The 22,188-nt window shown below is 47.2% G+C and overlaps 2 protein-coding genes across 18 annotated transcripts in view; both read left to right on the forward strand.

Moving 5' to 3' along the window:
* The window catches only part of LOC149354548 (uncharacterized), a 98,851-nt gene extending 84,293 nt beyond the window's left edge, over positions 1-14,558 (forward strand). For 9 of the 11 annotated variants that reach the window (XM_089583396.1, XM_089583392.1, XM_089583394.1 and 6 more), the window contains one exon: positions 37-1,540. In XM_089583396.1, the coding sequence (XP_089439522.1) occupies positions 37-264 (228 nt within the window). In that variant the 3' untranslated portion in view covers positions 265-1,540. Of the gene's footprint in view, positions 1-36; positions 1,541-14,479 lie in introns of those variants that run through there. The other 2 variants (XR_016291347.1, XM_089583400.1) reach the window with 2 other exon arrangements.
* LOC149354551 (uncharacterized) lies at positions 1,651-14,444 on the forward strand. Of its 7 annotated transcripts, none has more exons than XM_089583408.1 (7): positions 1,651-2,393; positions 4,549-4,608; positions 4,674-4,790; positions 4,874-4,973; positions 6,081-6,260; positions 7,092-7,178; positions 8,255-8,313. In XM_089583408.1, coding segments are annotated over exons 1-6 (513 nt in total). In that variant the 5' UTR covers positions 1,651-2,339; the 3' UTR covers positions 7,094-7,178; positions 8,255-8,313. The 7 variants fall into 7 exon arrangements, with proteins under 7 accessions (XP_089439534.1, XP_089439538.1, XP_089439537.1 ...); XM_089583412.1 differs by lacking the exon at positions 1,651-2,393 and adding an exon at positions 3,720-3,964; XM_089583411.1 differs by lacking the exon at positions 1,651-2,393 and adding an exon at positions 3,720-3,950.
* Positions 14,559-22,188: the final 7,630 nt, after the last annotated feature.

The following is a 22,188-nucleotide window of genomic DNA, read 5'->3' on the forward strand; positions in this document are numbered from 1 at the left end:
TTCTTTGTATTCTTGTCTCGAACTGTTATTTTGCAGGAGAAACCTTGTGGGCAAGAAGCGACACCGCTCCCTCTTCCGAGGTCCCTGCTTTGCTTGCCCCTCTGCTGGCAGCTCGTGCAGACTCACGTGCAATGCCTGTGTCAATACAAGTTTTCTACTCATGCTTTCGGAATAAAGCTGTCTTCGAAAATGCCACCATTTGCGAAACTGCGTGAAAACTTTTTTTATTTGGGGATTTTGCTGATCATTGTTAAGTGTGATTAAAATAGGTAATTAACTATACACACCTCACTTTAGTTTTGTTTTTTCACTGTAATGGTGCATAAAAAATAATGAATGAATCACCCATAGTATTTGCCTACGAGCGCGGAATAACTAGTAATTTTTTTCTCTAATTTTATATTGCCTCCAGTTTCATCAACAAATTGATGGCTATGTCATGTAAGGTGTTAGGCCATGCGAAGCATGAAAAAAAAATTTGGAGGGCACTTAAGACAGCTTATGTGCTGTGAAGGCAAAACAATTAGTGCGTCATCATGAGCGTTCGACGTAGATGTAGGGTGCGCTCTGAGAAATGAAGACGCGCCTCTGAATGGTGATTCCTCAAACGCTGAATCCATAAATATCTGAGTAAAACACTTGGCCACTTCGTTCAAATAACTCATGATTCTAGCCTGCAAACTGACTTAAAGAGACTTAGCCGAATGCAACGAGAAATTTCATTACATTACCCTCAACGGTGTGCGACAAGCAATTGTGTCGAACTTTTGATACAAAAGTTTGTATCATCTCAGTATCATCTGTTTGTATCATCTTGCATCTCAGTGGACACCTCAACCGCGCCTTAAAGTGAAGAGGTTAAGAATCTGGGAAGACATGCAATTGAAGGTACATATTCCATCGGTTCAAATCCCTGTCGCCAGCTAGCCTCCGACTTGAATGGCACATGTAAGCTATATGCATCGAGAAATCGTACGACACATCCAAAACACTTTACGACAAACGGTTGCTCACAATTTTTGTACGAATGTAGTCTGGGAAAACTGGCTCCATATAGCCAGTGAGGGGCATATATTAAGCCAGTGAGGGGCATATATTAATGAACGACATGTATATGATTGTCTGAAATGGCGATGCTCGGCTTGCTGTGGCGTACGGCCGCTTGATAAGGTAACCGCATTTTTCTTACCATCACTGGAATTTTATTATGTACCATCGCAAGTACGCTAGCACTTTGCACTGGCCTTTCTCGTCATGGGTCTAGTAATGCTTCAGCCGCTCTTGCAGTAGGCTGGCTTGAGTGTTGTAGTGGATTAAAATTATGTATCAACGATCGTTGGGCTGTTTAAACCGGAACAGCACCAAGAATAAATTGAATTGTACATTATTTATTGGTCTTAGGTAAATACCACGGGGCGATTCATTTATGCTAGTGTCTAAAGCCTGGCCCGTGTAGAGCGTTTTTTGCACGTGAAAATGCGTCGCATGTGAAACGCATGTGGTCGTGCTGCCGAAGTTGCAATATCATGGGTGCTTCCGCTTCTTGTGGCCGTGATGGTGCAACTACGGCGGTGCTTGAAAAGCGCTGTATACTGCCCAGGCTTAAAGGGGCACCGCGACGTAGATTAAGCATGTAGTTTTTATTCTTTATTTGCGGTGGATGGTGCATATTGATGCTGCAACGACCAGTGAGAAAGGCGAAATTGTGACGCTTAATCCAGAAGTCGACATTTTGCATTGACTCGTGCGGCATCCAACGGCAATTTTTGGCAACGGGTGTGACGTTAAACTTTCATTTGGGCGCTGGCTCAGTGATTGGCTGAACTTACTCCCTGTGCTTTACTAGTTAACTTTCTGCAAGGTGTTGAAAGAAAAATAAAAAAGGATGTTTTATCTTTGTGTGCGCTCGTTTATTGCTGACACAGACATATTTAAAGATCAATAAAATTCGCGTGACTTTCCCTGCGCTGATCTATTATTTGCTTCAAGCGCTTCGATCAGTAGAGGTCATATATTTCTCTATGTACTCGTTATCGTCGTCGTTTTCTTTTTTCATCGATTGCGCATACGTGGTTCTTTACGTGTGCGTGCGATATGTCTAAGAGGCGGTGCGCAGCCCCGGGCTGTATGAGCACCAACGATTCGGAGGGAGTTTCGTTTCATCGCTTCCCGGCTTGCGGCGAGCAACGTAAACTGTGGTTAGAGGCCCTTGGTGCGCCAGCCTAACTGCGCGCAGGGTCTGCTCCCACCACTTTGATCAGAGTGCCTTCAAAAGTGCTCCCAGTCCTCTCGTAAATGCCGCAACAAAACGCCGACGGCTTCGTTGCGACGCAGCTCCAATGAAAGGCACACCTGATGCTGTTGCTGCTGAGCAACCTACTGGAGCGCGCGGAGTGAGTACTCGGCTCTTGTATTAAGATGACAATGTGTTATGATTGTTAAAAATTGAGAATTGGTTTTTGAGGAAAGGAAATGGCGCGGTATCTGTCTCACTTCTCGGTTGACACTTGAACCGCGCCTTAAGGGAATGGAGGAAGGAGAGAATGAGAGAAGAAAGGAAGAGGTGCCATAGTGGAGTGCTCGGGATTCATTTTTACCACATGGGGATCTTTACGTGCGCCGGCATCGCACACCGCGCGGGCGCCTTTGCGTTTCGCCTCCATCGAAACGCGGCCGCCGCGGCCAGATTCGAACCCGGGAACTCGGGCTCAGTAGCCGAGCTGCGGGTCTGTATTACGATTTCTTCATAATGCTTGGTGCAGAGGCAACAACGCAATTTCCTCACTGGCGTCCCAGAACCCTCCTCGCAGCGTCGCCTCTCCTCTTCCGCTCTTTTCTCCCTTCTCCTCTTTTTTTCTTTCACGGCTGTTGCGCTCTTCGGTCTATTCCTCCGGCGAGTCTGCCTCCGCGCACCGCCGCCGCGAATCTGCGCGTCTTCTGAACCGCGGCCTGGTCAGCGCGCCTGTCAATGTGCTGACGCATGAACACGTAGGTGGTGGTGGAAACGTTTATTGCCAATGATGTAAATCGTAGGGGGCGCCTGGTTTGCCGCAAAAGTTTGCATGATTACGAGAATTGGTCTGGGTATCGGGCATGCAGCAGTATTGGGTATTGAGCAGTCCGGGTTTGTAGTTGTCGCCAATGTGCAGCCTGCGCTATGGTGAGGGACGGAGCGGGGGGAGCGCATTCGCTTCTTTTGTCTCGGTAATACGAGAGAATATCACGGAAGGAGACCAGGTAGTGCGCGGGCCGCGGGCGAACGGACCGACGTCGTGTGAATCGCCCTTTAACGCCATTTTAAGTACGTGCGCAGTCGCCTTCTTTGCGCGAGGAACGTGCCGGCCACACAAATGGCTCGAAGGGCAACGCGAAAATCGCGAGCCGGCCGCCCTAGAAGCTCGCCAGGAGCAGAACAGCTGTGAAAGACAATACGAGCAGAATCGCTTTATTAAGGCGAAAGCCTTTAATGCCTCATACTGTCGTGAGCAGGGAATGCACTACCTGGTCTCCTTCCGTGATATTCTCTCGTATTACCGAGACAAAAAAAAGGGAATACGCACCCCCCCGCTCCGTCCCTCACCATAGCGAAGGCTGCACATTGGCGACAACTACAAACCCGGACTGCTCAATACCCAATACTGCTGCATGCCCGATACCCAGACCAATGCTCGTAATCATGCAAACTTTTGCGGCAAGCGAGGCGCCCCTTACGATTTACATCATTGGCAATAAACGTTTCCACCACCACCTACGTGTTCATGCGTCAGCACATTGAGAGGCGCGCTGACCAGGTCCAGAAGACGCGCAGATTCGCGGCGGCGGTGCGCGGAGGCAGACTCGCCGGAGGAATAGACCGAAGAGCGCAACAGCCGTGAAAGAAAAAAAAGAGGAGAAGGGAGAAAAGAGCGGAGGAGGAGAGGCGGCGCTGCGAGGAGGGTTCTGGGACGCCAGTGAGGAAATTGCCGTAATTTACAGTTGTGCTATAAAGATACGCTTGTGCGCCGCCTTAGGGAAGAGCGCAGGTTGAAGTCTTCATTCTCACAAGAAGTCGCAAAGACAGGAGGGGAGGGATAAGTGCATAACTTTACATCATAAGTGCACATTAAAAAAGTAGTTTTCGGCAGTGAAATCTCGCTACTAGACGTGCTGTTGTGCTTAGCCTGCAATGTCATTTACGGTCAGTCCGGTAGGAACGCAGCCCACTATAACCAATAACGGTCCTTGCGGTGCATTCCTCTGTACATTGCTCACTGTTTGTTTGCTTGAAACCCTTAGTCATGCCCAGAAATTTCACTAACAGTATGAGGTGTATAAAATAAAAGTACTAATAAGAATAACTTAATATTAAAGTCATAATTCAGGAACAGAACATTGTTCTAGGCTAATTTTAAGGGATGATAAATCTTTGAAAACTTTATTGCCATTATGAAACGTGCTGGTCACATGTTTCAAGATTGAAGTGCACATGTTTCAAGATTGAAGTGTCGAGATTTACGCATGCTATTCTGGATTGTGTGGTTGATCGACACCTTTGGTGTCACCTTGCAGGACACCCTGGCAGCTGAACTCCATGGAGATGAAGATGCTGTTATGTCACCAGCCGACGATGTGAGTTATTCTATGAGAGGGTATTTCTAGAGCAATACAATTTTGCATCATGTTTTTTCCAACAGGAAAGTGGCCTTGAGATTTCCTTGACGTTTGACCAGGGTATTGCTGCGAATGTGGAAATTGCAGCGGACCATATATCAAGCCGTGACGCATGTTCACAATCACCTGATGCAAACCAGGTGCGTAGGATCAGTGGCAGAGTAACTTTAAAGAAGAAGGAATCATATTAACCCTCTGTTGCACTGATTTATGTTGCTTTCAGCTTGGAGAAATATCCACAGGGGACCACACTTATTATAAAATGTACAGTGATAAAGGTGTACAGACTGATGAAGTGCCTTCCCGACAGCTGCAGTGCAAAAGTAGGTACTCATTTCAATCTTTGGTATTAGATTGGCAGATTATAATTAGCCATTGTTAGGAATTAATTTTTTTATACAACTTTTCAGTGCCTCAATACAAGTACCCTTTGAGTAAATGTTGAATGGATCAAATAAAACCACATGTCGTACTGATGTCATTGTTTTAGGGACAAGACGGTCTACACACAAGTACATTTTGACAGTGTGCATGTATACGAGTACGGTTATTACCGAGCATCAGAGAACAAACTGCACAGAGACATCATTTCATCTCCAGATCTCTTGAATGCAGTGTGTGTTTTACAGCTTTAGAAAGTGGATTGGAGGTTTGCATTAGATGCTGAGTTGAGATTATAGTTTGGGTATGAGCACATTCAGGAATAGTTGGCGCTGAGGAAGCATCTATAAGAGCGAATCACAATGTGCTAAAAGAAATAATCTTGTCTGGTCCATCATACTTAGATTTTGCAGGAAAGATGCTTCAAAGTTGCCAGTCTTAACAAACTCAGTGAGGTGTCTGTGTTCACAAATTCAGTGCATCGCAACCAGAGTGTAGTCTTTGATCGTTTGTAGATTGGGCGGGTGCAAATAATTTGTCTTTACCGAGGCTGCACATGTCTCATTTGTGAGAAATGTGAAGCATTACGGTGCCTAACCAATAACATCCACTCTTCCTTTTATAAGACATTCAGTCTTTCTAACTGAAATGTTTTTGCTTTCCCTTTTTATTGTGCCCCGCTGTGGTGGCTCAGTGGTTACGGCACTTGGCTGCTGACCCGAAAGGCGCGGGTTCGATACCAGCTGCGGTGGCTGAATTTCAATGAAGGCGAAATTCTAGAGGCCCGTGCACTGTGCGATGTCGGTGCATGTTAAAGAACCCCAGGTGGTCGAAATTTCCGGAGCCTTTCATAACGGCGTCTCTCATAGCCTGAGTTGCTTTGGGACGTTAAACCCCAATAAACCAAACCTTTTTATTGTGTGTTCCTAAAAAAGATCCGCAGCTCATCGCTCAAAGTTAAGTACTGAGGGAAAGATCAGAGGGAGCTTTTAATGTGGTTTAGTTGCATTACCTTAAAAACAAATTGTACCGCCTTCATTTATTTGCAGGTGTTCAAGCTGGGCTCTCTTTAAAGAGGGTGGTTTCAAAGGCGACACAGACGGAGGAGGAACACATGATGATTCTGGTGTGCCTGACACCCATGAGACTCCTAGGTGCTCTACACCAAATCCTGCTGGTCTTCTTCAAGGTGCCGAAACTCATGAGCCCTCCTTCGGGGATTCTTTCATGTAAGACTTGGTATTTGTACCTTATTGATATAACAGTACAACTTGTTAAAAGTTAGCCCCTGTCACACAGGCAGTCTCAGTGTCTATTGAGTCGCTGGCCATCGAAATTTTCATAATCATCCAGATGCATCACTTTCACACGCCCATTTTCAATGACCATTGAGTAGTGAGCTTGCGTTCTGGCAAATGGTGCTAGGTTTAGCATCACGCAGAATAAAATGAGCCAAATATTGGAGTAAGCGCTGTATTTAATTGAAAGTTTGATCTATAAACACTATTAAAATACTTCACAGATGAGCACAATCCAGAGACAGCTATAACAGGGCAGTTATGCAACCTTCATTTCATACACATTAATTTTTCGCCTTCGAAGCTACTACACATCAGTGACCATCTTTATCACATATGAAGCAACTATCACTTCAGCGCTTGTAGGGCTTCCTGGCGTGGGCTGCCACAAAGCATGCTAAAGGTGAAAATGATCAAAACAGAGTGGAAGGCAACACAAAAACACCACCAGTTTCTTTATATCTGACCACCGGACAATACAAGAAGCTGTCATTTTGACTACAGAATAAAGTGTTTTTCTGAATTGGTTAGTGTAGTCTGACGAGCGTGAGGCTGTTCTCAATGGCCCTGGAGATTCCGATGGTCATTGAAAATCGCCATGTGGAACCGCCGATCCCCACTGTGTTCGACGTCCATTGACTTGGTGGGCATTGAAACTGCCCATGCGATGGACGTATTACTAAGCTGTGCTTGTTTAATGAATTTCTGGCACATGTAAATATGAAGCAGTGATGCTAATTGTATCCAACACTTGGATTACAGAATTGAGCCTGCTTCTGAGCCGTCAATGTCAACTTCAAGAGACAACAATGATTTGACTTATGAGCCTTCATTGGCTGAATCAGTCATGTAAGTGACACAAGTTTTGGGGCAATTTGGTGACATTCTTGATTCATACCAGCAGCGAAGAAGCACAAATACAAAGAGCAGTGTTTGTCCATGTTTTTGCTTGTTCCTTCCCTTTGTGTTTGTGCTTCTTTGCTGCCGTTATGAATCAAGAATGTAAGACTTCATCTTTTGACAAAGATAATGTTATGGTACCATTTGGGGAGCACTGCTAGCTTGTGTGAATTGTGTGCTTCCACAGCATATTTCTTATGCCTGTAAATACACTGCTGTTCATTTACAGAGACCAGGCTGCTTCTGAAACATCAGTCGCAGAAAGAAAATTTATTGCTTTTAAAAGCTGTCTTCTTCAGCTCTTCAAAGTGTGCAGTGTATGTCAGGCACCCTGCAAAATTTCCATTCCTGTCTATGGTTCAGTGCTTCGGGTTGATGGCATCTGCCCATACAAACACAGCATAAGCTGGCATAGCCAACCAATGCTGAAACAAAAGCCTGTGGGTAGCCTGCTCCTCTGTGCTGCTATATGCTTCTCTGGTGCAAGTCCAGAGAAGACATTGAGGCAGGCTAACATTCAGGTGCCATCAACCCGAATATACTACACATATTAGAGGGTACTCTTCCAGCCCGCCATCGAGCATGTATGTACTGAAAAAAATATTCATTTCTTTCCTTGGCTTAGAAAGTTTTGTTCACTTTGTAAACAAAGATGTAAAAAAAGACTTGTGGAATGCATTTTTGTGTGGGATATTGTTTTTATAAAAGTTCACTAGCCCCTGAGCATTCCAAACCTCCACAGGGCATGAGAATGTAATTTCTGCTCACTAGTGCAGTGAAGCTGGACTGCACATTGTAGCAGTGCCCCAGTTGCAGAAGAACTTACAACACCACCAGTCATGTTGTCCATCTAGGTTTTTGTGATGCTCTGCATGTTGCTGTAATTCCAAATGAAATAAGCTTGATTATTAAGCCGACTAATGAGACATGAGGTGGTGCATGTTGTATGTCTCAAGAAACTCTGGTCATTGAGCGAAGTAAACTTTTGATTTCGGGTATGCACAGGCAACTGAATTATATTCCAGGTGTGGGAGGCTGAACAAAAGAATGTTCTACACAGCCTGAGTGGCCAAGTACAGTTGGCAGGAGATGGCCGTTGCAACTTCCCTGGATTTTGCGCCAAATTCCTGACGTATACTTTTATGGACATTTCGGCCAGCAAAGTCGTTCACTTTGTCCAGGTGCAGCTTGGAGAGGTTGGTTCTCAGTTTTTTGTGATTTTCAAAAACATTCTGACTGCCACATTTCACTCATGTTATCTTTGCTAAACATTGAACTGTTGTAAATACTTTCCAGAATGACCAGGTCAAAGCAAGTAGTTGCATGGAGAAGTATGGCCTGGTGAAGGGGCTTGAGGACCTCAAAAAACACGACATAACGGTGACAACCCTCACTACTGACAGGCACCCAGGAATTAAAAAGCATATGCGCATCAATGAGCCTGGCATTGACCACAAATCTGACACATGGCATGTAGCCAAGAGTAAGTAATGAAGCTGATATCATTTTTTTTTCAGTCCCTTGCACAAAAATTTCCCCTCACCCTTAGAATTGCATTGTGGAAGAATGTCTGCATTGCTTATAGTTTTTATTTTGTGTTCATCTGGTGCGGTGGCAATAGAGTAACCTCCCTGCTGAATATCTTGTGCAGTGAGGATTGTAGCTGCTCCATCCTTGCAACAGTTTTGTGCTTTTTGGCCAAGGACCACAGTGGCTTATCAAAAACAATTTGAAGAGGTCATATTTTGCAATAATTTCTTGTGATTTTATTCACAGTGATCAAAAAACGGTTTACAACCGAAAGCAAGAAGGCTGCCTGTGCTGGCCTTGAAGACTGGATACAGCCAGTAGTAAACCACCTGTACTGGTGTGCAGCTGTTAGTGCGGGGGATGGACAGTTGTTGGTAGCCATGTGGAAAAGTAAGAAAATTTGGTGAAATTCTTTATGGCTAAAGACTGAAGTATTTGTGGAAGCAGTGTTCTGATTGAGCAGCGTAGTGACAACAGACTAGAGAGAAGAAGAAGCACTGACTAACGACTGAAGGTTCATTGAAGAAATGCAAATAATGCAGTACAATCTCCAGCACAACCAGGACACGTGTGGCTCCCTAAACACATTATCTAATCATGAGAATCAAGACATTCAACCTCACAATCATGAAGGAGCACTGAAGCTGTGCTTACACACGTGTCATCATTCACACGGATTTAAGAGGCCTCACATATTTCTCGTTATTTTGTCCCTATGCCTGCACATAACTTTGATTTCTTTGAATTCTTATCGGGGGAATCAGGGATATTATTCAAGTGGCAATCCCTGTAATGTAGGACAATGGATAGACAACAGGGAACGTTTTAATGACGTATTATGCTGCCGTAAACAGGTGCTTACACAATTTCCGGTCTGCCCGATACATCTCTTGCCACAAAAAAATTCAGCATCATACACTAGCCTTTCAGCACATGGCACGAACATAGTCTGGTGAATTATGTTGCAGGCACCGTGTGTTTTTTTTTTGTTTTTTAGCCTTTGCTCTCCTATCGACGGTGGCGCATATCTCCCCAAGTTTTTTTGGTGCTGAGAACAGCACTTGAGTACCATATCTGGTGCCTACATTTTTTAATCTATGGGACAACTGATGAATGTAGGGGATAACTGCATGCCTCCTCGTACCAGATGACTCTGTGAATGGCAGTTCTTGAAAGATTTCAGTTCCTTTAAGATATCTGTTGCATGCAAGCAAGGTTACCTCTTCCAAAAAGCATGCAAGCTTCTCGGCTATCAGTCTGTGCACTCCCATTCTACTTCCCGGTGGGTTACCACATATGTCCAGAGAAATTTCATGTATGTAGCTCACGATCTCTCTGACCTCTACACCGACTGCACTCTTCTCGAGCTCCTCCCGTGTTGTACAGGACAAGTCACATATTTTAAATATCTATTCTCATCCTAGAGATAACCTCACTGCTGCATTTGAAGCAATTGACGGGGCCATCCAAATAGCAGGCTCTGCTCTTATAGTGGTAACGGGTGATTTTAATGCACCACACGTAGACTGGGGATATAATAACACTCGCAAGGGCACCAGCTTCTTTCAATGCATTCAGCAAAACAGGCCCACCCTAGTCACTGACTGCACACTACCCACACGCAATGGCAACAGTGTGAGCAGAAACACCAGCCCAGATCTCACTTTTACTATGAACGTCTGTCAAGCTAACTGGCCTTGCATGGGAATCAACATTGGCAGCGATCATTACATCCTATCAATTACACTGTCGTGTGCCAGTTTACGGCCACAGTTCCACCTTACACCTATTGTAGACTGGGACAAATTTCACAGAATTAGAGACCAAAACCCAGAACCAGAAATTCAGGACTACATGGACTGGGTTTCTAAGCTTCAACGGGACGTAGCTCTTGGCGAAAAAGTGGCCCCGGCAGAACATATTGGCGACCCAGTAGACAGCATGCTACTCCACCTGTGGAGGTCTATCAGAATTTGGAGAAACGATGACTCAAACAAAAGCGTAATCACAAACTAAAACAGAAAATGGCTCAAACGCTCCAGCTCATCGCCGAACATGCAGCTGAGCTGTCCTCACGGCAATAGAATCAGTTATGCAGCCGACCAGACGGCACTCTCCGCATGAAGAACTTGTGGTCCCTCCTCCACCGTATGTTAAACCAGTGTTCCTTTTGGTCGGAAAATAATAAACAAATCACCAAACTCCTGCACGAGGTGGAGTAACAAGGGCAAGACCTTGAAGCAGCTCTTAAAGCCGCGTACTTCCCCGACCTAAAGCAGGAACAATTACCGACCTACAAAGGAACTCCCAATTCAGTCTCGCTCCCATCACAGAGGCGGAGGTATGGGCTGCCGGGGCGGCTTTGCACCATATCCACCGCAGTCACAGCCCCTTCTCTCAGTTGTAACCTGCGGTGAAATCTCTCCTCACTGCCACATGTATCCTAGCACCAGACATATTTCTGAACTGCCCAAATAAACCCAAGCCATCATGGCAAGGATGAGGACATCAGGAGCGATAGGAGGCTGATCTGCGCAGCTTGCTGCCGGAGGTACAGCTTCTGACAGTAGGCTGTGCCCGAGCAGTCGCCAAAGCTCAACACTGCCTGGCCAACTAGAGCGGCCCGAGGGCCCATTGTCATCCTGCTTCCTCTTTTTCCATCCCCTCCTCACTTGGTTCCTTCTTGAACCAGTAAAGTTACCTACCTACCTCATCCGGAAAAACTGCCAATTTTAATCTCTGAACCTGCTGGCGAAAACTATTTTCCATTCCATGCACACAGGTTTTTGAAAGTGCCGATCCCAAACATGCAAAGGCTATTTCACATTTAACCAATTTTATTGAAGATTGGTCCTGAGCTATGATCAAGTCTGCTGGTCTTTTCAGCAGCACTCAGAGAAGCCCTTGCTTGGTTATCGCTCAGCTGTTTTCAAAGAGATCAAAGTTATTTGCAGGCATAGGGACAAAATAACGAGAAATATGTGAGGCCTCTTAAATCCATGTGAATCATGACTCATGCATAAGCCCAGCTTCAGTGCTCCTTTGTGTCTGTGAGGTTGAATGTCTCGATTCTCACGATTAGATGTTTAGGGAGCTGCAAGAGTCCTGGTTGGAGATTGTATTGTATTATTTGTGTTTCTTCAATGAACCTTCAGTTGTTGGTAAGCGCTTGTCCTCGTTCTCTCTTGTCCGTCATTGCTTCACAGTTTTTATTTCTCCAATGATGCACCAACTCACTCAGTTTTCAGTTCTGCAGTGCTCTGATGTGCAGCATTTTAGCATGCTTTAATTCAGCTTCTGCATGAATGCGATCAGTATGTTTTTATAGGCTTTGTTTTATAGGACATAAGTGATAATACGGGTCCAGGATGCAGAAAATCATGAAATTTCCACACTGTACAGATAAATTAAGCCCCTGTTTGCTGAAATGTGCGTTTATGTATAGGTTGGTTGCGCTCTTACAAGTGCTTGAAAATGCTTTTCTGCTTTCTAGAATGCCTATGAATATCATGCCTGTTTTGATGATCACCTACACTTGCACTGACTGCTGTCCTTTTTATAGCTCCTATTCTGTTCATTTTTTTTTGTACGGTGGAGAGAGTGAGGGAGCTTAATCCAACTTTTTCCTGCATTACGAGCACAGCCCAGTGCCCAAATGCAATGCTTATTGACGTTTTTTCAAAAGGTTTAATTGCCAGGTTTCGGGAGGGGGGGGAATGTAAACATGAGTTCTCTTGCAACACCCAGTGTGTTGTGATGAAATTTATCCCTAAAAATTTTTCAGGTATGCTCAATCATGTCATCAATGTGCACAGCGGTCATGGTGATGCATACCCGAGGTGCCTGCATGGTGTGGTGACATACCAAATGGGAAGTGGTTGCTGCCAAGTAAAGTTACACTTGTGACGTCATTATGCAGTCTACTGCAAAAAGAAAAATTTTCAGGTACACCAGCCTATGCACGTCTTGTGGCAGTAACCATGGATAAGTTGCTGCTCAGAGACATCGAGCAGCTGTCTTCTTTCGGCCAGACATCTAGCTTGGAATCATACCATAGCCTTATCATCAGGTTTTCCCCCAAGTCCGTAGCGTTCACACCCGAGATGATGTGTGCAAAGTTTGTTCAAAGTATGAGATTTCAATATGCACAAAGGTCAAGCAGAGCTTGTCCTGTCTAGAAATAGAATATTAATTGAGCTGCGTGATTTTCAGAACACAGCTGGCAGCTCTACATCAAAATGAAAATGCAGGCCGCGCACAAGCACTCACAGCAAGGGGCGAGGCAAAATGGAAACGAAAGATGCTACGAGCAAAAAAGGGTGAAGAAGTTGTTTGCCCTGTGAAGACAGACAACCTGTGGTATGTAGAGCAAAGTGCACTGTGCAGTTAGTAACGGCAGCCTTTTACAGCTTACGTTGACAAGCTTATTGAAGAGATGCTGCACCATTGTGCAGCATCTGCTTCCTTCAAAAAGGCCTGCAGTGAGCACAGGAGGAGCTGTGCTGCAAAGCTGCCAATGGTGCAGCTGAAGCAAGCAAGACGATCCAAGGCCGAGCTGGTAACTATGCACCGGTCCCGGTTTGGAAGGCACACACTGGCTCATCAAGAAAATTCACTTGATGCATGAGTTGCAACTTCAATTTATTCATTTGAACATGATGGTTTATGGTTTATGGGGGTTTCATGTCCCTAAACGACTCAGGCTATGAGGGACGCCGTAGTGAAGGGCTCCGGAAATTGCGACCACTGGGGTTCTTTAACGTGCACTGACATCGCACAGTAGACAGGCCTCTAGAATTTCTCCTCTACTGAAATTCGACCGGCGCGGCCAGAATTGAACCCGCATCTTTTGAGTCAGCAGCTGACTGCCATAACCACTGAGCCACCATGGCGGCCCATTTGAACATGAGGATGTGCGCATCATTGTATGCTGTGGTACTTATCCCCACAGTGGAGCAAAATTAACTCATCAGTGGCTACCTGTACTCGGTATGAACAGTTCAGTGCACTGCTGACCATATTCGATGTCTTGTGTTCACAGAGCACTTCGCTTTCGGTCTAAGTATGCAATTATACCCAGCAATACAAATAACCCTTTCTTTGCACATTATGGTTTTGACTGCTGCTGTGGTCATTTACTACATTTTTTTGTGTGTTAATGCTGTTGGAAAGGATTTTATTTCTACATCAAGGTAGTTCTACATTGTACATAAATTAAGAAAAGCATTTATTTTCTGCACTCCGCTCACAATTCAGGATATTTGAATCCTTGGTATTGTGGCGATGGAAACATCTTTCTGATCATCCACACAGCACATGACGGTATGACTTTTCGATTTCCCTGGCCAAGCCGGCCCCACATCCATCTCGTGAATTGCCGGTATGCTGTGTATCGATATTTCCTGAAATGAATAAAATGACGTGCTTTCTTTCACTCTGCAACATGGAGGTCAGAACATGCATAAGGGCAGTGGCAACCATTATTGTGCTGTATTTTAGTCTAAATATATATCATGCAATTGCCCTGTTTGCTAGGTTACAGCTCAAGGATACATTTGGCACATGTGACTTTTCAAGGCATTGACAGCGCATAACACTGTTGTTAACATGAGACTACCTTGCTTTGAAAGTACACTGTTGCTTTGTCTTAAAATGTATGAATAAAAAATTTAATCTACTTTCCAACCATGTGCAATGTTTTCTTCGAATTTCCTTTTCAGTTGTGAGGACCTAAAGTACAGTTTGAGGCCAGCAAAAGAGAAAGGCTATGCTTTATCACTGCAGCTGCCTATGCAGGGCAGAGAAAATATTCAGCGAAAGAAACTTGTGTCTGAAACCGCCAGCCTACCTAGAATTGGAGTCGACAGATTACTTTAAATAAAGGTGTTCTGTCTGACTAATCAGTGTCAGCTGTTGCTGAACTTTTCGGCGCGGGGCACCCGTGAACTAAACGCGTGGCTGTGCGGGGACCTGTACACTGGTGTCGTAAAAAATTTTGACGCGGCATTCGTTATTGCTCGAGCAAACAAGTGAGCAGCCGTTTCGGCAACACACACAAGCGATAATGCACTCACATGCGCCACTGGCCCAGGAACTTTTTTTTTGTGCAGCCAGTGGTGCATGTGATTGATCGGTACACATAACTGCCGCGCTACCGCCATGTTTTTGTCACTGATGAAATTGCCTGCGAATTTAGTTACTTGTACACCTGTTATGTTTTCATCAAGCCAGAGCTTGTCGACAAGCTTTCTGCAACCCTAGCTTTAGATGCACAGCCTCGACGTGCGCTCAAGTTATTAAAAAAAAAGCGTTACTCACATGGGGCGGTCAGTTAAGAAAACCTATGCGCCCGCTGACCGCATGCTCTCACGTGTGTTAACAGCGTGAAACTGATGCGGCCGCAATAAATATGACAACAGAAAAGATAACCTACTTGTGAATGTCCATTTCTGGCTCTTCGCCCCTCTCGATCAGCTCGCAGTACGCCACACGCAACACTTCTGCATCTAAACAAAGTGTAAAAAAATATTCGTCCTCGCACACGCACGTCGCGTGCTGTGCACTGCGGCATGTCCCGGCAGCACAGTCGCCTGGCACCGCCCGCATCGACACCTGCAGTCACGGAGAAATCGTTTGGATGTCGGCCGGTACTAAGAACGAAATTTATGAGCTGTTATTTGATACTCACCAATCCGTGCCATCGCCAAACAAAGGGTCTTGAGGCGGTGGTGCTGGGCCTGCTTCAACATCCACGCCGCCAGCCTCGCGGTGTGCCGGACTAGGCGATGTCGGCTCTTCGGTCGGTGTATCCGAGTATGGTACGATGCGTAGCGCATCGCTGCGTCGCAGGAGCTCGCATTCGATGGGGGATACGTCGGAAATGCTCATTTCCCTTTGAGGTCTCGAAGTGCAGGCGACAGGCGTACAACAGTGCGAGGGTGTAGGGAACGAGGGCGTCTGCTACAAACCCACGTGTCAGTTGTTGCTATGGGAACGACGCCGTCAAAAAGCGCGGATGTCGGTTGTCCTGGACAGGCCACCATTGTGCCGAAGCTTCCGCTACGTCAGTGTCAGGTCGTGCTCCCATTGGAAGCGCCCATTTCGTCCACTGGGCGAGTGAAATGGACAAGGGAACCCCTCCCAAACGGGGTGTTTTCGTTTGCTTGTATTTTGAATTTTGTAAATTCATTAACTCTCGTTTCTGCGCACTGATTTCTGTAATTCTTTTTGAACTGACATCGGGACGGTACAAAGAACCTAGTGGAAGGCTAAAATGAGCTGCTAAAGAACGTCGCAGTGCCCCTTTAATGCATTTCAAAGAAGGAAACGCACAAGAAAAAAATTCATATCTATACTCCTTTAAGAGATTTATTAGAACCATATCAATTGTGTCGTAGATTACTCTTGATCTCAATTTCTAATACAATTACGGTGTTTTCGTTCCATAGACGACAAAATTACTCTACTTCAATTTGAGTGGGTCCATTGTCTGACCCCTCAATTGTATTAAGTATTTGGGTGCACAAGTTTCGCGAAACATCTAGCTCCCACCTCAGTTAAATTAGCAGCTTATAAAACACTCATCCGACCAAAGCTTGAACATGCATATGCCATCGGGCACTCAGTTCTACTTAACCTAATTTATTCTATAGTCCTTGTTCAAAACTGTGCCGTTAAATTCGTCAACTCAAGTTACTCATACTTTTTTGTAAATTACTCATACAGCACTGTTACTTTAAGCAGGCGTAAGCCAGTGTGGCATTTCACTCACCGATCTATGGGCAGCTCTATGCACCAGACTTCCATACTTGTGCCGCGCTTCTACATCCTTCAATGCCCACCCTCAATTACAGCTGCATCACATGACCAGCGATGAAGTATTCTAAAGAGCAATAACTTCCCAGCCAAATGACAAGTCGGGCCCACCAAATATTTAGCTGGTGGCAGAAAACTTCGGATATCTCCGGCCACAAAATTTCGCGGACAAAAACGAGATAAGCGGTGCATACGATAACGTGAACAGGGAACTCCTGTGGAACATATTAAATGATGTAGGTATCGGTCATGAGATAATTGATTTTCTACAGGAAATCTACCGAGATAATAAAGTTGAAATTACATGGCAAGGGATAAAAAGTACCACAACTGTAGGGGTACACAAAGGATTAAGGCAAGGTTGTCCTCTATCACCGCTGCTGTTCATGCTTTATGTTATAAATATGGAAAGAAGGCTACAAGAAAGTAATGTAGTTTATAATCTGTCGTACAGATTAGGCGGAAATGTAGTTGAGCAACGACTCCAGGGTTTAATGTATGCGGACGATATTGTACAGTTAGCATATGGCCAGGAGGATTTACAAACTGGTTAATTGTTGTGGAGACGAAGGAGACGTTCTAGGTTTCAGTTTTAGCGCAACTAAGTCAGGTGTGATGATTTTCAACGATACAACTGATCAGGTGCTGACATTACAAGGCCACGAAATACCCAAAGTGGCCGAATACAAATACCTCGGGATATGGCTAAACGAAGGGCAGATATACACGGAAAAGCATGAACAGGCTCTTAGGGCAAAAGGACGAAGAGACGCCGGGATAATGAAACATAGAGCATTATGGGGGTACAACAAATATGAAGTACTCAGGGGTATTTGGAAAGGAATAATGGTGCCGGGGCTTACTTTCGGGAATGCGGTTCTGTGCTTAAGGGCAGAAGTTCAGTCGAGATTAGACGTAAATCAGAGAGCTGTTGGAAGATTAGCACTACATGAGGCACATGAGGCAGTACAAGGGGATATGGGCTGGGCATCGTTCGAAGCACGGGAAGCTAAAAGTAAAATACTATATGAAGAACGCCTGAGGAAATTAGACGATAACAGGTGTGGGGACGCCTTCGTCCCCTGCGTTCGCTTTCCCTCAACGCACCCCACTGTTGTTAGCTGCCCCCCCGAAAAGCACTCCTCTCGGTTCGGTTACTGTAACTAACAAGGGAGGGCGCTCGCGTCGCAGCGACACCAGCGCCACGGATGGCGTTTTGGCTGCGCGCTCGCGGGGAGCGACGGGGTCTCTTCTCCCTCGGCAACGGGAAGCGAACGGACGTTTCGCTCGCAGCTTCGCTCTTCGTCGACGGGCGCCTCGGTCGGAACTTACTCCCGCCGAGCTCGTCCCGCTCGACCTCGGAGTTTATCCCTTTGCCCTCGCGTGGGCGGACGTTCGCTCGTAGCCGTGCTGGTGAGTCGGACATCCTAGATTCCTCAGTGTATTTTGTTGCTAGCTGGCGTTATTGTTGCTATAGCAATAAATGCCTTGTTTGTGTCAGCCAGTGTGTCGTTCCTTTGTTCCCGCAGAGCACGGCCCGCCGTGGTCGGCGTGCGCTCAGTAGCGTACGCGACCACGGGGTGGGGTCAGCGCGGTTTTGAACCATGTCAGCCGCGCTTAAACGGGGAATACGTGTTTATCTCCCCCATTGTAACCCCACATCTGGCGCCCAACGTGGGGCCTGCTCTTGGAACATTGGACGACAGTCTGTTCGGTTCGAGGAACGCTCTTTGTCCGGACTTGACAAGTGCTAGGCCTAGAGTGAATTTTGATCGCTAGGACCTGCGGCATGCTTTCTTGAGTGCGAGGTGTATTGCGCTGCAGCATGTTTGAACTTTTCGACCTGCTCAGCATGTTTTTTTTTTTTGTGTGAAGTTTTCTTCCTGGAGTTTCTTCAAGAACCTTGTCCGCATCGAGGGAGCGCGAGGCCTAGCGCCCGCGGAGTTGCCGAGCCCGAAGCGAGTGAGTACGGAAGCCGCGTGGGTGGTCCGAGTTTTCTGTATATATTTTCTCGCTGTCTCTTTTTCGACTCTGGGAGTCGCGGCTCTGGGAGCCGGGTGGCCTGGGGCCACGGGTGCAGTTACGAGCTCGCTGGTATTGCAGCTCGGCACCGGGCGTTCCGACACCGTCCGATACGGTGGGCGCCGATCACTCAGCAGCTGCTTTGTGCAGTGAGCGGGGAGGACCACCCCACAACGCTGATGTCTCCTCGCGGCTGCGCGCACGAAACCCGTTTCGGGTCTTTCTTTTGTTGGGGGTCGTTGACCGTCACTATGGTAGTGAGGCCTAAAGCTATTTATAGCTGCCTGCACCTTGTCAAAAGTGACACGACCACCGGACCGTGGTGTTGAGAGGGGGCGCACATTGCTGGCCGCCCGTTTTTTTTTTTGAAACCTCGCATGAACCGAGCATTCTCGTTCAACTCAAGAAAGGGCTTTGTTCACTCGAACTTTGCGTTGCACAGCCGCCCGACACGTTTTGCTAGCGAGTTGAGCATTGAGCCACCAGGCCTTTGTGTACGCCGTTTCCCCTCCCGTGACCTACGTTAAAGGCATGCGGAGTGTGTTTTGGCAATCTTTCAGATCTAGCGGAGCCACTGCGGCTTGCTGCCCTGTGCACATCGTCTCGCTGCCGCCTGCTGCGACGGAGCGGCCTGTATCCTGTTCGCCGCATCCATCCGGGGCAGCTGTGGCGAGACCAGACAGCAGCCACCTCTGGCTGCTGTTGCCCTGGCGACTACTGCGGAATCTTGGACTGCAGTGGTCAACCGGCCCTCCTCTTCGCGGGCCTGCGGGCACATAGTCCGCGGGCCATGCGAGTCGTCCCAGCGGAGACCTTCACGCCGCCTTCGGAATACCGCGGAAGACTGCGTGCACTCTGTCGGCGTGACCTCCGCTGCACGACCTGCCTCAAGTGCATGAAGACCAGGAGACTCCTCCATAGCATGTAACTTGCAGGCGCGTGGGTCTATTTAAGGTTGGGGGGATGTGGGGACGCCTTCGTCCCCTGCGTTCGCTTTCCCTCAACGCACCCCACTGTTGTTAGCTGCCCCCCCGAAAAGCACTCCTCTCGGTTCGGTTACTGTAACTAACAAGGGAGGGCGCTCGCGTCGCAGCGACACCAGCGCCACGGATGGCGTTTTGGCTGCGCGCTCGCGGGGAGCGACGGGGTCTCTTCTCCCTCGGCAACGGGAAGCGAACGGACGTTTCGCTCTTCGTCGACGGGCGCCTCGGTCGGAACTTACTCCCGCCGAGCTCGTCCCGCTCGACCTCGGAGTTTATCCCTTTGCCCTCGCGTGGGCGGACGTTCGCTCGTAGCCGTGCTGGTGAGTCGGACATCCTAGATTCCTCAGTGTATTTTGTTGCTAGCTGGCGTTATTGTTGCTATAGCAATAAATGCCTTGTTTGTGTCAGCCAGTGTGTCGTTCCTTTGTTCCCGCAGAGCACGGCCCGCCGTGGTCGGCGTGCGCTCAGTAGCGTACGCGACCACGGGGTGGGGTCAGCGCGGTTTTGAACCATGTCAGCCGCGCTTAAACGGGGAATACGTGTTTATCTCCCCCATTGTAACCCCACATCTGATATGGGGTTTAGCTGGGGGAGATAACACGTTCTCCCCGTTTAAGCGCGGCTGACTCAGTTCAAAACCGCGCGGACCCCACCCCGTGGTCGCGTACGCTACTGAGCGCACGCCGACCACGGCGGGCCGTGCTCTACGGGAACAAAGGAACGACACAATGGCTGACACAAACAAGGCATTTATTGCTATAGCGACAATAACGCCAGCTAGCAACAAAATACACTGAGGAATCTAGGATGTCCGACTCACCAGCACGGCTACGAGCGAACGTCCGCCCACGCGAGGGCAAAGGGATAAACTCCGAGGTCGAGCGGGACGAGCTCGGCGGGAGTAAGTTCCGACCGAGGCGCCCGTCGACGAAGAGCGAAGCTGCGAGCGAAACGTCCGTTCGCTTCCCGTTGCCGAGGGAGAAGAGACCCCGTCGCTCCCCGCGAGCGCGCAGCCAAAACGCCATCCGTGGCGCTGGTGTCGCTGCGACGCGAGCGCCCTCCCTTGTTAGTTACAGTAACCGAACCGAGAGGAGTGCTTTTCGGGGGGGCAGCTAACAACAGTGGAGTGCGTTGAGGGAAAGCGAACGCAGGGGACGAAGGCGTCCCCACACAGGTGGGCAGCTAAAGTATTTAAATATTTATACAGAAAGAGCGTTGACTCACAGTGGCGGTAAAGAACTAGAAAACTAACCAGTAAGTATGCCGGTCATGAGGACGGAGAAAAAAAAGAGCATCCATTCCATCATCCATTCATCCATCCATCCATCCATCCATCCATCCATCCATCCATCCATTCCATCCATCCATTCCATCCATCCATTCATCCATTCCATCCATCCATCCATTCCATCCATCCATCCATCCATTCCATCCATACATTCCATCCATCCATTCCATCTATCCATTCCATCCATTCCATCCGTCCGTCCGCCCGTCCGTCCATCCATCCAAGCATAGAGAAAATTTACTGGAAACGATGGAAATTGATCACTCGCTTGATTATGACATCTGTAAATATGCTCATAGTTACTCATGTGGGCCTCAGTACACATCTCAATGATACGGTCACTAGACGCGCCTTTGTTCACCTTCAAACGTCGAAAGTGTTGTGTAGTGGTTGCACCCCGTCTCGCACTCTGTCGGCCCGGGTTTGATTTTTACCTAGACCCCAATTTTATTTTCTTATTATTTTAATTACCATACAAGTGCAGACAATATTGTGGACAGCCCCTGTCTCTGCAATTTTTGCCCATGCCACTCATGAGTGGAGACAGCCTGCGTCTACAGCATCTGCCCATGCTACTTATGAGCCAAGAAAGGATTTCGCCTTAAAGAAGCCCTGCGACGTAGATAAAGCATGAGGTCTTTGTTCGTTGTGTGCAGAGTAAGGGGCATTGTGAGTCCTGAACGCCCAAAGAGATCGCCGAAATCATAATATTTAATATTTTAATCTTCTCCAGAAATACTTGCATCGAGCCGATGGTGTCACAACGCAGCGGCTATTTTCGGCAGCGGAAATGAGGTGGTGTCCAGATTGGGCGCTGCCTTTCTGATCGGTTGTGCGTCCAGCTTGCATATTGTTCCTTTATACTCATGGTATAGGTCCAAAATATTATGTCTCTGAGTACTCAAAGCTTTTTTCATGCCACAAAAACTAGCAAGAAGCAGTGACAGCGAACAAAAACTAATATGAAAAACGCTAGGGGCGACACTTTCCGTTCAGCTTCAAACCTTCATGGGGACGAGCGCTGTTCAAACCACTCCAACGATGCAGCGAAAAAAAAAGACAGTCGACACACCTTGCCCAAAAATGTGAAAAAAGGCTGGGCAGGAGAAGGGAGGCGAGTTTGGGGAGAGGGGGGACTGCCCCGACAAAGCAACGACTGCATGCAAGCTTGCGCTGCTTGTGCGCTAGGCGCAGTTCTGATTGGGGCGCCCAATCTAAGTACTGGGTGAGTGAAAGGCGCTTTCGTCTGATCTTTTAATTTCGAATGTTCAGAGCGGAATAACTTTAATTTGCATGCTCCAATTTCAATAATTCCTTTGCA

Source organism: Amblyomma mixtum, chromosome 3 (assembly GCF_055824585.1).
Source record: "Amblyomma mixtum isolate Tamu chromosome 3, ASM5582458v1, whole genome shotgun sequence".
Taxonomy (NCBI): domain Eukaryota; kingdom Metazoa; phylum Arthropoda; class Arachnida; order Ixodida; family Ixodidae; genus Amblyomma; species Amblyomma mixtum.

What these genes read in the sequence shown, in the direction of transcription:
- LOC149354551 (XM_089583406.1), top strand. Translation starts at nt 8,372, where the DNA reads ATGGACATTTCGGCCAGCAAAGTCGTTCACTTTGTCCAGGTGCAGCTT. An exon ending in TCCAGGTGCAGCTTGGAGAG is followed by an intron (nt 8,426 to 8,525) that starts GTTGGTTCTCAG and finishes AATACTTTCCAG; the next exon opens with AATGACCAGGTCAAAGCAAG. An exon ending in GTTGGTAGCCATGTGGAAAA is followed by an intron (nt 9,150 to 12,971) that starts GTAAGAAAATTT and finishes CGTGATTTTCAG; the next exon opens with AACACAGCTGGCAGCTCTAC.